This window comes from Lissotriton helveticus, chromosome 2_1 (genome assembly GCF_964261635.1).
Source record: "Lissotriton helveticus chromosome 2_1, aLisHel1.1, whole genome shotgun sequence".
Taxonomy (NCBI): Eukaryota; Metazoa; Chordata; class Amphibia; order Caudata; family Salamandridae; genus Lissotriton; species Lissotriton helveticus.
The window spans coordinates 1,127,748,057-1,127,762,056 of record NC_136059.1 but is presented as its reverse complement, the minus strand read 5'-3'; the positions used below and the strand labels follow the sequence as shown (position 1 = coordinate 1,127,762,056).

Here is a 14,000-nt window from a genome sequence, read left to right as displayed (position 1 = left end):
GAAAGTCCAGTTCCTCACATGTCTCTTGAAGAAGGTAAGTTTATTCACAGAAGGAAAGAGACCCCACACCGATGTCCTGCCTGGCCCAGCTCCAACTGACTGCCCACACATAATTCCCACGCTCCAAAGGTGACATCATGGAATGTTAGATGTCATAGAAGGGTGTGCAGCCTCATTGTGGTCAAGGCTGCCTAAGCATAATACAACACATCTCCCTATCTTGGGGAAACAAAGAAACCCCGACGAACAATGGACAAAACAACAGGAGAAAAGCGCACATAAAGATACAGTGGATAGGTTGGGCTACATGACACAAACCTCCCACCAAATTACATAAAGGAACAAGCTTTGAAAATGAAATAGGTCTTGCCTTTGATTAAGTTTAAAGCCATTTGCTTTGCTAATGGTATTGTATAGCAAAGCAAATGGCTTTAACTTAATCAAAGGCGAGGCCAATTTGCATTTTCAATGCTTGTTAAGAAGGGTAACCTGCAGTCCCCTAGGTGCCATTGACCAATTTCCTTGCTGGACTCAGCTGTTAGACTGGTGGGGAGAGCTGTACTTGACCGCCTCCTTACCTGGATTAAGGCGTCCGACACGCTGTCTGACGTGCAGTATGGGTTCTGTGAGGGTCTTGGCATGATGGAGCAATGGCTAAATCTCCATCTGCTGGTCACTAAATACACTCTTGCTAGGCAGAGAATTGTCTGTCTAGCCTTCATGGACCTCTCTTGCTTCTCCGACAGAGTGATTAGGTCGAAACTATGGGAGATTTGATCTGACCTCGGGTAGAGGACGACCTGGTGTAGTTCTTAAGAGCAGGTCGTAGTTCTTAAGAGCCCTCCATTATGATCTGTCAGCTTCTGTTAGATTTGTCGGGCAGCCTTAAGCTTGAGATGGGAAGGTTCGGTAAGGCCACGTTCTGGCCCCTATTTTGTTCCTCCTATACATTAATGACATTGGTGTAGCCCTTTAGGAAACAGTTTCGGGTGCTCCGATCATTAGTAGGAAAAAGGTCCCTTTTTTAGGTTGCGCCTAGAGCCAAGGCGCATGTGCTTCTGTGCAAGACTTGTGGTGGAGTAGCAAATAGAAGCCTCGCCCACTTTGCATTGACTTGTGTCATTGTCTGTCCTAAATGCTGGCTTCCGCATTGTCAATAGGCTTGTTAGTCCCTTTTTAGTACCACCTCCTCTTCATTTGTCACCTTTCATGCCGACTGGCCCATTTACTTTGGTTGTTACATGATAGGTGATACTTTAGACTGTGAGCACTATTTTCTTTAATGACGTTCTGCTCCTCAGGCACAACATGCTTTGGTGCATTTTCTTAACCCAATCCCGCCCCTTCTGTTGTACGTGCATTCAAAATCCACCCGCCCTCACTCCCCCTGATTGTCCGTGCCTTCTTCCCCGCCCTCCCGTTGCCCGTGCCTTCTCCCGCCCTCCCTCCCGTTGTCTCCAATGCCAACCATTTACAATGCAATAGGTATTGTCTAAATGCGAGACCTATTGCATTGTAAATGCTTGTTGTTATATGCAGACAATGCAGTTTTATTCTCTAGAATCCCAAATGGTCTTAATGTGCTGTTCCAAGAGTTTGTATCTTTTATGGGGACCCTAGGCTGGCTACAAATCAATCGAATATTATTATGGTCTTCAAGCCCAGAAATTGCAAGATGCAGAGAATTTGCATGCATGGTCCACCCGCCCTCACTCCCCCTGGTTGTCCGTGCCTTCTTCCCCGCCCTCCCTCCCGTTGCCCGTGCCTTCTCCCGCCCTCCCTCCCGTGCCTTCTCCTGCCCTCCCTCCCGTTGTCTGCGATGCCAACCATTTACAATGCAATAGGTATTGTGTAAATGCGAGACCTATTGCATTGTAAATGCTTGTTGTTATATGCAGACCATGCAGTTCTATTCTCTAGAATCCCAAATGGTCTTAATGTGCTGTACCAAGAATTTGTATCTTTTATGGGGACCTTAGGCTGGCTACAAATCATTCGAATATTGTTATGGTCTTCAAGCTCAGAAATTGCAAGATGCAGAGAATTTGCATGCATTGTCAGCCGGTTGTTCAGATGGCGAAATTCTCACACTTGAATGTAGTTATGGGTGCCAGGGGTACTGAGGCACTTTTTAGCCAAGGTTAGGCAACGTTTTTTTAGGCTCAGTAGGCTTCATTTTTATTTTTTATTTTTTTTATTTTTTTTTTAACAGGCCATTAACGTTCCAGGAAAGAAATTTCAACCCTCTACCCCCCATCCCAACCACCCGAGCCAAGACCCCCCGTCCATGAGCTAGACATCAGAAACAGCAGCAAACACAGGAGCAAATCGCCTTGAAAACAACACACAGAAAAGAAAAAACTTCCCAACCCCCCTCCCCCAAACTGAAGAGAAACACCCCCCACCCTGCACCCCTGCAAAAAGCTAAAGAGCCACCCCAACCTGCAGTGTGCCTGTCGCCCAAGAACCCCTATTCTACACAAAGACCCCGGAGGAGGAAAGGTCTCCGTTCCATCCACCCCCCGACCTCAGCAAGAACAAAAATAACAAACGAAAAGACAGAATGATCACAATGTAGAGGGACGCCGGCCAACACTCCTGAGAATGTATTCAAAATAAGACATAAGAGCCGAACAGTTAGATCTCCACACCACCTTCGGCACCGCCAGGGTGAGCGGCGGAGTCTGTCTCAGGAGGACGGTCAGGCAATGAGTCCAGCCAGTCATTAACAGCATCTGGCCGATCAAAGAAAAGGGTACGTTCATTGTATTCGACCCGGAGTCTAGTGGGAAAGAGCATGGCGTAACGTAGGCCCCGATCCCGGAGACGTTTCTTGGCACCACGAAACTCCATACGTTGTCTCTGAACCTGTTGGGAAAAGCCCGGGTAAAAGTTCACCGTAGCATTCTCAAAGGCCACCGGGCCCTTCACCCGCGAGGCCTGCAGGATAGCGTCCCGGTCTCTATAATGAAAAAGCTTCGCTACAATGGGTCTCGGCGGGGCTCCCGGCTTGACTTTGCCCCCTGGAACACGATGTGCACGTTCCACCGTGAAAAATTTTGTGAGACCAGAAGGGGCCAAATGGTTCAAGACCAGATCCTCAACCAGGAGATCCACCGAGTGGGGTTCAGGATTTTCCGGTACACCAACCAGGCGAACATTGCAGCGACGCGCCCTATTTTCAAAGTCCTCCAGGCGACGGGTCATGAAGTCGTTCCCCCGACGGAGATTTCCAATCTCTGTTTGGAGCTCCGAGACGTCATTCGTAAGGCTAGAGGATTTAATATCCAGTGATTGTACCCTCTCATTCGTCTTGCCGAGATCAGCACGAATCAGATTCACCTCAATAGCCACGGTGTCAAGTTTGTGGGCCAAGGCCTCGTACTGTAGGCCAATGGATTCCCTCACACCCGAGATGGCGCCCATGATATCCTGTAAGGAGGGCTCCGCCGATTCTTCCAAAATTCGTTCAGACGCAATACTAGAACCAGGCAGGGCAGCTCCGGGGGACCCCTTAGAATGGGTATAACGGTCCATGACATTTGATTGAACTGGAGCTCCGCGCAGAGGTGTTTTCGTCTTGCGCGTCTCTCTGTCCCCTCTGCCCGCCATTTTGAAGATGCGTCACAGGACAAGCCACCAGGTTCGACGGGCCCGACACCCAAAGTACAGGATCAAAAGTACATAAAAAGGGGGCACAACTCGGGTAGAGGTCGCCAAAGCAGCAAATAGGTCACATGAAAGCCCAACAGCCGATCTGCCTCCAAGTCTCAATCGCAACACGACATCCACAGCCGCGGCCCAAGTCGGAACGGAATCGAAACCGAAACTTAGGAAGGGGGGACCCACAAGGCCAGATCTCCTGCCGTTGTTGTTCAATTGCAGGACGGCTACAGTACCGCACCCCGTCCCGGGCGCACCTCAAGGGCGGAGCCCAAAAGTTCAGAGCACCGTAACTCAGGAATACGAGATCCAAATCGATTTCTGAAAAGTGCCAGGGTAATCAGCCAAACGTCCCCTACACGAATTCTTGCAAGAAATCAGGATTCAGCAAGGATAAAATGTCGGGAGCGGCGAGGGTCCGGAGAGCGCTGTGCTCAAGCGGCCATCTCGGATGCCCGCCAAGCTCCTCCTCAGTAGGCTTCATTTTTAACCTGGCTAAGTAAAGTGGGCGAAAAACAGTTGCCTCTTTTTCGAAGTTTATAAGAGGAAGAATCTTCCGGTACCTATGGCGTAGAGATCGGCGGATTTGCCAACATAAGCCTCCTGCAGTTGGAACAAAATAGAGTGCTTAGGCGACTGCTGGGCGTCCCACCCTCATGCTCCACTTAACATTTTACATCAGGAGCTTGAGATGGAGTTCGCAAAGGATATTGTTAAACTGGCCTCACTGACTTTATGGTGTTCAGTGTGGGCGAACCCACATTCCTCGCTAATTAGAGTGAAGTTGAGGTTTGGATTGTGGAAATGTATGCAGTGGTTGAAGGTCTTCGGTGCCAGAGGGTTCTATCACACAATCATCCTTTTGTTAATTTTTGAGGCCTAGGTTTTGTTTTGGGTCTAGGTTTATATTTCTCTATGAACTGTTAGAAATGTTTGTTCTTCAACACAACTCAACATGCTAGACACTATCGATGAAAGTGACTCTGATTCCGTTACTCTGAGGATGATAATTGGCTGATTTGGGGTGCCTTGAGTTTTTTGGACTGATAAATGCTGTCCCTTTTTTTTCCAGTCTGTGGTCTCTGTTGGGTAGATGTTTTTGTTTGGCTTGCGTTTCAGGACAAGCCTTTGTGTCCCACAAATGTGAAGCCTCATGCAGGTGTTTTGTAATATTATATTGTGCTACATTGTGTGATCTGTCTCCCAGTATACTTGGTGTTTAGTTCTTTGTGCCTATTTTCAGTTCATAATGATGGCTTTTTCTGAATGGAGATGGCTCTATCAGACGATAATGAATAGTATTGGTGTGTGCGTCCTAGGGTTTTGATATCTTGTTGAGGATTGTTCGTAGAGCTGCGTCCCTCCTGCAAGTGGAACAATTAGGCAATTAACACTGAGAATGTTGCTGAAGTACTAGATGATTTACCATACCTTTCCAAGTGCTTCAACATGTCTGACAAAGATGTTTGTGTGTATCTGTCCTCTTCACCTATTATTGATGACTACATTATGTTCTTCCTCCTCTTTGACCGTATTCAATCTTGGTTATGGCACTCATCTGTCAGCTAGTGCGCTTAATGCCTCTGGACTTACAATTACATTTCTTTGCGTCATGGTGTGCTAATCAGCATATTTAGACTATATTACACTGCATGTTGTTGGGTACACTGTTGAACGTTTGCAAGGAAGTTTTGTGGATTTCTTTTCATTTCAACGTAATCTTCTTATGTTGAAAGTTTTTTTTCTCAACATTTTTTTTGCTGGCCCCAACTGCCTAGGCAGTTGCTCCTGACCTGTCAGCCTACGGTACTTTCATGAATGTGATGCTTGTGTACTGCATGTGTACGTGGATGCCCAAAGTCTTGCTATCGGTTTGCATACGTCTATGAATAAGATTGTGGCAAGCACATGGACAAGATCTCATCATCTACTGCTAAAATTAATTACACTGAGCCCAATAATTCCTAATCACAGTTCATGCTTATTCTCTCTCCCACCCTTGCAGATGACCTGTTTCTTAAAATAAAATTGTACTTCTTTCTTAAGGGCATTGCTGTGGCAGGTTGTGTATAAGTGTTTTGTGGGCACACTGAGGGTATAATATTGTAAGGGCCAGCATGCTGTAGGTTTCATGAACTCAAGTTTGTGAAATAGCAAATGTGAAGTGGAAGAGTAGGGATCTGGACAATGTAGGTTACTGGTAAGGCGTTGGAGGATTAACTACATGTTTAGCTTTGCTCTCCCAAAAATTCCACCTGTAACGAGATGGAGTATTCTATTGCAACCTACGTGTATTCTGTTTTATCAAATCCTATACTTACTAAATTATGGATTTAATTTATTTTCCAGATGATTTTTCCTTTCCAGTGGCAGTGTCCATACATCCCACTGTGTCCCCTGTCTTTGGCAGATGTGCTTAGTGCTCCAATTCCATTTATTGTTGGTGTTGATTCAAGATATTTTGACCTTTATGATCCTCCTCAAGACGTTGTCTGTGTTGACCTGGACACAAATATGGTTTACATGTAAGTATGCAAATTTGCAGTCATATCCCAATGTGTGTCTAAAAACAGTGTTGGAAAGTTAAACCCATTTACTTATCGAGATCCATTCAAAGGTTTTTGAAAATGTTTCTGTTGGTGTAAGTGCATGTATCATATTGTATCCAGAATCTTTTTGTAGTCACTGAACTGCCTAATTCTGAAAGTCGTACCTTACTACTAATTGGTTTGATTTGACCCATGGGTAAGGGGTGTGTTTTAAGCTTAATAGTTGATAACACTTAATACCCAACAGTGTTCCTGTGTGCAACATTCTGCCTTCACATTGTTTTATTGCCTTTAATACCATTCACTCGTAGACCCTTGAGCTTTTTTATGTGTTTAATACTTTGGTCTGGGCTTCTCTCTGTGCTGGCCCTTTTCCCTTTGTTTCACCTTTAAATGGTAAGGGTCTATAGGTTCCTTCTTTTTGTCATTGGAACTTTCTAACTATAGAGTTTCAAATTGTTTAATGGTTGAAGTGATGGCTTCAGAATGCCAACATTGCTAAATGTCTGGAGCTCTGTGCATGGATTATTATTGGAACACTGCACAAGTTATTCTTACAACATCAAAAAGCCATCTTCTAATTTAAAACTAATGATGAGGAATGGTAATATACCATGTGGAGTCATTTATACAGGACTGAGGCTGTTTCACCATCCTGGTTGGGTAGCAATGATTTGAGAGCAATTGAGGTGGTGCTAACATCTTTTCCCTCGACTGCTCCTTTTTAGGTCTCGCCTGAGCCAGTGTGCATGTGTTGCTCTGCGAGGCTTCTAGTAAGGGCTTTTCAACTCGCACCACATGCTCGTGCATGTGCTTTTTTTTTTGCATCACACCTATTGGCCTTTGCGTGCGTCTTTCTAAGAAAGACAGCACACAATTGGCCAAAGGGGGGTGCATGTCCCGCCTTCTCGCTCTCCTGGCCTAGGGAGCTCAGGAGCGAGCAGCAGCCCCGCACTGAGCCTGCGGCATTCCATAAGTTATTTGTAATGCGTGTGCGTGCACCACTCGCGGGCTTTGTTTATAAATTACCAGGCTTGTTTTCCCTTGCTACGAATGAGGTAGACTGTTGTGCTGCTAGTAATTTGTTGTTAGATTTTCTTTGCTTTTTGCAAAGTATCTAATTTTGCACATTACTTGGTCATTCAGGCCACTGATGTCACACATCGTCAAACTGTGAAAGAAAAACAAAGTAATGCTACCCAGCCCCTGAAATAAATATCGCACATAAGACGCGCTCGAACGATAGACATTCTGACGGAATGCGCTAGAGGGGCACTGCAGAGGTTTCCAGGCGCTACTGGTATCATGGCAAAGGCTGCTTCAAAACGTAGAAGGCACCAGCCTCACCTTTCCGCTCTGTCGATTTATGTATTGCCCGCTTATCTCGCGGAAGTGCAGGATGCCTCGAGCTCGGCACTACTTCATCCAGCACCTTTCGCTGCCTGTTTGCTTCGCCCACCGGCTAGAGCACGAGCTTTATAAAAACGCAAAATAAATAACACGCTGACCAGTGTCTAGCTCTGACATGCAAGGGGTGGTGAACACAGCAGAAACTAGGGTGCCCTGCTTTGTGGAGGTGTTCATTGCATGTGTGCACTTCATTCGTTCATCTGTTTATTTAATACCTCATTTGTTTGTGCGTTAAACCATTCACGTAGCGTTTTCCGTTAATTTATTCATAAATGTTTGCGAATGTATTAATTCATTCACTGTCATTCATTTTTCATTCGGTCCATCCTTCCTTCAAGCATTCAGTCATTTGTTGGTCCATCCATCCGTATGTTCATTCCTTGCTTAGACAATTAATTTGCCTGTTCATTCGTTTTTCTATACGTTAATTCTTCCTTTCAGTGTTTTATTCCTCAATTCATTTGAACATTCAATTGATATATTCGTCTAACCATTCATCCTTTCATTTCTTCCTTCTGCAAATTGGTCTTTCCTTTGTGTGCCATCTATCTGTATGTTCATGAATCCAGCAGCCAATCATTCATTCTGTCACGGAGCCCGTCCTCTCTGTCATCATTTGACCTTCCTCTTCTTCACTTCCATCCAAGTGTCACCCCTGGTCCTCCTTAACCCTCCACTGTCTTCCCAATAATAATCCCAAGCATTGGCATAGCCAATAGGTCTCGCCTTTGGGACCTTATAAGTGTTTAGCCATGCAATAGTTGATGTTGTTGCACCAAGGATATTGTGCTGGATAACTAAACACTTATAAGGTCCCAAAGGCGAGACCTTTTGGCTATGCCAATGCCTGTTCATTTTCTGACCTACCTGCACAGGTAGAGTCCCTAAGGTCCAGCCCCGCACAGTATGTTTTTCAATGACTACAGCTGATGTGGCGGGGGAGCTTGTCACAACGTATGTAATGTAATGTAAAAAATTCTTATAAAGCGCGACTTACACCGGACGGTTTCTTGGCGCTGGGGGAGAGGCACAGCGGGAAAAGGAAGAATGCCTATGTGTAGATGCTACGGAAAAGGTAAGTTTTGAGGAGACCTAAAATGGGAATAGGAGGGGGAGAGTCTGAGTTCCGACGGTAGTGAGTTCCAGAATGAAGGAGCCAGGAAAGAAAATCTAAGACCACCGTGTTTCTTGCGCCTAAACCTAGGCGTCTGGAGAAGCGCATGGTGAGAAGATCGGAGGTGCCTAGAGGGAACGTAAGGATGTAGAAGAGAGGAGATAAAGGAAGGCCCGATGCCGGCCAGAGATTTGTGGGTCAGGCATCCTAATTTAAACTTGCAGCGTTCCGATACAGGGAGCCAGTGAAGAGCTGCAAGCAGGGGGCGAACGTGATGATGTTTCGGTTGATGGTAGATCAGGCGAGCTGCCTGATTCTGTACTAGCTGCAGTCTTTTAATTTGGTATTGTGGGATACCTACATACAGGGCATTGGCATAGTCAATCCGGGAGATGACTAATGCCAACAGTGCCAAAGTGAGGGCTTCGGTAGTCAGGAAATTAGCTATTTTCCGGATCTTCCTTAATTGGAAAAAACAGGAGGACACAGTGGCACTGACCTGATATTTCATTGAAAGATCATGGGAAATGTAAACTCCCAAGCTTTTCACCTTGTCCGCGGGGCTGGGAGAGGGGCCAAGGGAAAGGGGCCTGAAGGAGGAATTCCAGGGGTTGGATGGGCCTCCGACAAGAACAAGCTCAGTCTTGTCGGGATTGAGTCTAAGGTGGTGGGCGCCCATCCAATTACTGATGTGACATAGGGTAGACTGAAAGTCCTGGGCCGCTTCGTCCGAGGAGTCGAGATTGAAAACTAGCTGAATGTCATCTGCATAGTTAAATGCAGTGACATTCCTTCCCCGGAGGGAGCGGATCAGGGGGGTAAGGTACAAATTAAATAGGAGTGGTGACAAGGACGAGCCCTGCGGAAAGCCGCAGGAAAGCTTCGTCCTATCGGCAGAAAACTGGGAGAGTCGGACAGATTGGTGGCGGTCCGTCAGGAAGGAACGGACCCAGTTAAGGGCCGTCCCACTGATGCCCGCCTCCTTGACACGGTCGACTAAGATGGTATGGTCGACCGTGTCGAAGGCTGCCGACAGATCCAGAAGGATCAGGGCTTGACTAATGTTGGCGTCGGCACCTCTACGGAGTTCCTCCATAACAGAGAGGATGACCGCCTCCGTGGAATGGGCAGGTCTAAACCCTGCTTGCTGGGAGTCCAGGAAATTGGAGTCCTCAATGAAAGAACTGAGGACTCTGGTTACATGAGTTTCACACGTATCCCTTGCAGTACTTTCACAACAGTCCAGATTTCGCTTTCAGTTGGGCTTCTGTTTTGTTTGCACATAGGCTTAAATATCAATGTGTGTTGCAGTGTGGCGTTTTAATGAGCAGTTAAGTGTCTCTATCTGAGAATGTATTTTAATTTCCTATATATCTGGGGCATTGTACCTGTCTGATCATCAAAACATACACATTTTCTACTTGGTAGATCGCCTCTGCACAGCCCTGGAGTTTGACATTTTTCTCACTTCTTGTCACAGTTCAACTGCGATACACATGTATAAACAATTATGAAGCACTGTTCCATGCAATATTTCTGCAGGACAGACTGATTTACAAAGGGTGCTGATGGCTATTTTAGCACACCACACATGCACTGCTTTATTTTGGAGTCTGAGCTTTAACATTTGTGTTAATGATAAACACCAATAGCAGGGAGGTTCAGGAACATCTATAGGTATTTGAATACTGGATTACTATTAACTAAAAGGCAATTGAACAATCCATTGCATTTTTTTTAAAAACAGATTTTATTGAGTTTGACATTCTGAGACCATACGCTTCATACATGTGATCGCATAATATACGGCAAACTTACAAAGTCCAATCGACGATTGTGGACACAATATATCATTGCCTCGCCTCACAGTGGTTAAGCTATACCATCTGCACTTTCAGCGTGCGATGTACGACCTTTCTTGGGTTGAGAATCATAACTTAATTGACATGAGGCATACCCCCGCGGGGCTCAATCGAATTGCTACACACTCATACAAGGCGCTGTCATCTTCCATTCATCGGATCAGGCAACAGGGAAATCAACCCCCCTCAACTTGAACCCCCTGTCCCATGGTCCCCCCCCTTCTCCCAGCCCCTCCTCCTTCCTCCCCCCTCCCCTCAGACATGCCGCTTCCCTAGCATTGTGCATGTTACTCAGAATGTATTCCGCACACTCCAATAGAGTCCTGTGTCAGTAGCCCATGTCCCACCCGGGAGGATGCGCCCACTCAAGTGACCTCTCCACCCACCTGCTTGTCCACCCCACTATCTGCGGTGAAGGTCCCATGTAGCAAAGGGGGTGTGCAAGGCCGGAAGGATCAGTTCGTCAGTCGGGTCCTTAAGCAGATCTGTCAGTGCCACCCAGGCTCTCGCTGTTTCCCATTGTTTGTCATTGTCAGTTCTTCATGCTAGTTGGAGCCGGAGGGTCCCCTCGCAGTCCGCCCACTTGATAAACTCTCTGAGCCAGCGCGCCGCACTGGGGGCTGTGACCGCCTTCCAATGGCTAGTGATTTCGTGCTTGGCTAGGACCAGCCCCAAATCCAGGAACCTGCTGGTGATTTTGTTGCAGCAGGCACACAGCTGGAGTATTTTGCAGGTTCCTCTCCGTCACCTCTGTCAATTTGGCCATTATCTCTCCCCAGTATCCCTGGAACAGTGGACAATCCCAGAACATATGCATGAACTCTGCGTCTTCCAGTCTGCATTGCGGACAGGCAGCGTGGGAGCCGAAGAACTCATTAAGTTTGGAAGGAGTGAGGTACGACCGATGAAACACGTAGAATTGGATGAGCTGGAATCTTGCGTTTCGGGAACACTTCCATGCCCGTTCCATCAGCATTTCCCAAAGTTTAGGCAGTCCCTCTAGTGGAGTCCTCAAGCCCTGTGTCAGTCTCCGATACAAGCACGTGACCGCCTTAACCCTACCCGCGGAGGTGACCACATATTGGCAAGGAAGGAAGACCCGTGGTTCCTCTAATCCTTTCTTCCTATGTTTGCGCACAGCAGCCGTCACGGCCGCGTGTATAAGAAAGTCCTGAGCAGGCAGTTCATGTCTGTCCATGAGATCTTGAAATGGTAGAAGTGTACCATCTTCGTATAGATCCCCTCGGGTAGATATCCCGAACTCTCCCATTCAGTAGCCGCTGCCAATCCCCCCGTGAGGCAGTTCCATGCAGAACCATATCGGAAGCTCGGGCGAATATGCCGGGCTCCTTTTATGGCGTCGTAGGGCCCTATTCCAGCAGAGCCTCAGGACCCAGGACTCCCTGGACACCGCCCCCTCTTGCACCGGAAGGCGTAGGAGAATCCGAGTCAGGTGGCGTAACTCTATGTCCCTGAGCTATCTTCAGGCCTAGTTTCCCTGCCAACCTTAGAGTGAACCACTGGAACTGTGCCGCATGGTAGTAAGCCTCAAAATCAGGTCCTGCAAAGCCCCCTTTCTGCCTTGGGCGCATCATGGTAGGCAGTGTCACTCTACGCCTCCCTGAACCCCACAGGAAGCTCGAGACCATAGAGTTGAGTTGGGCGAAGTACTTCCCTGGTATCCAAAGCGGCAAAATAATAAAGTAACCGGGGGAGGGTTATCATTTTTAGTAGTGCCACTCGTCCCGCAACCGGCAAAGGTAAAGACCCCCAGAATTCCAGGTAATTCTTGGTATTTCGCAGGGCTCTGCCTATGTTACCCTCAAATAAATCAGCTGCTTCATGATAAATTCTAACCCCCAAGTATGGTAAGCAGCTGTCTTATCTCTTGTCAAGCCCCTCAGGGGATCGTCACGGTCTCCACGTATCGGGAACAGGCAGGTCTTGGCCCAGTTAACCCTGAGCCCCACGACTCGCCCCAGTCTCTCACGCGGCCAAGATCGCCCCCAGGCCGGACTCTAGCCGTCGAGCCGGAGTAAAGAATACGCGTCCATGCCACAAACCCCTCACCCAAGCCAAAGGCCCTCAAAACCCGAAACCGGTACGGACACTCTAGGCTATCGAAAGCCTTTTCAATGTCTATGGATAGCACACATGCCTTGTCGCCTCCAGCAGCCGATTCATGCAGCAGCTGACATAGCCTCCGAATATTCACTGCCGTGTTCCGGGTGGGGATGAACCCAGATTGTTCTCCGTGCACCAGAGTCGTCATGTGCACCATCAGACGATTGGCCAATATACCGCTCAGGACCTTATAATCAATATTTAACATCGCAAAGGGGGATACGCTGTTCGGTCCCACTCCGGTTTGCCTGGCTTAAGGAGCTGCACAATCACTGCCTCCCTTGTCGAGGTGGGCAGATAGCCCACCTGCTTCGATCGGTTATAAAGAGACACCAGCTGCGGGGTCAGCATGTCGATATAAGTGGCGTAAAACTCCGACGGCAGCCCGTCAATGCCTGGGGTTTTGTTCCATGCGCTTAAGGGCTCCCCAGACCTCACCCACTTCCACCGGTCGGCCCAAGCTGTCTGCCTCTTCTGCTTCAATCTGAGGTAATTCTATATCTAGGAAATCCCCTTCTTCCAGTTCCCTGGGGTCCAGCGCGCTACAATAAAGGGTGGAATAGTAATCTAGGAACTGCGTGTTAATGACCTGCTGCCCAAAGTGGGACGTCCCCCTCTCGTCTCGTATTTCGAGGATCTGCGTACCCTTGCGGGCAGGATTCGCCAGCCAGGCTAGGAGCGCCCCTGACTTATCGCGCTCCCCGTGTGCCCGCACCATATAGGCCCTGTAATCAAAGCACCTCAGTCTCTCCACTTGTGTAGCCAGCTCTTCCTTCGCCCTCAGGAGCCCCTCTTGTATGTCCTCCCGACCCGGTCTCTCCCTCTCCCGAAGCCGTTGCTCCGCCCGCCGTACCTCACTCAGTAGAGTTCTGCGAATTCCCACTGCCTCTCCAATGCACCGTCCGCGTATCACTGCTTTGAATGCATCCCATTCATTGTGCAGACTGGAAAAGGTGCCCATGTTGTGTTGGAAATAGTCCTCAATGGCAGTACCTATGGTGGTTCGGAAGACCTGATCTTCCAAGGCCTCTGGCTGGAGACGCCAATTAGGAATCGCCGTCCTAACCGGAATCCAGTTCAGGCCACCAATAGGGGCTTGTGATCAGAGGTCGTCCTAGCCAGATATTCACTCATCGTAATCAGTATATGAACGTCAGGGGAGCACAAAACCGCATCCAGCCTGACATGCAGTTCATGGACTGCGGAAAAGTAAGAGTAGTCACGCTCTCTGGGATGATGGGTCCTCCAGGTATATGTAAGCCCCCAACTCTGCTGCCA

The 14,000-nt window shown here is 47.9% G+C and overlaps 1 protein-coding gene across 1 annotated transcript in view; it reads left to right on the top strand.

The window, feature by feature from the left end:
* The window catches only part of DENND4C (DENN domain containing 4C), a 1,285,018-nt gene that overhangs the window by 358,197 nt on the left and 912,821 nt on the right, over positions 1 to 14,000 (top strand). The window contains exon 11 of the mRNA XM_078675962.1: positions 6,013 to 6,188. Within this exon, the coding sequence (XP_078532088.1) occupies positions 6,013 to 6,188 (176 nt within the window). The remainder of the gene's footprint in view (positions 1 to 6,012; positions 6,189 to 14,000) is intronic.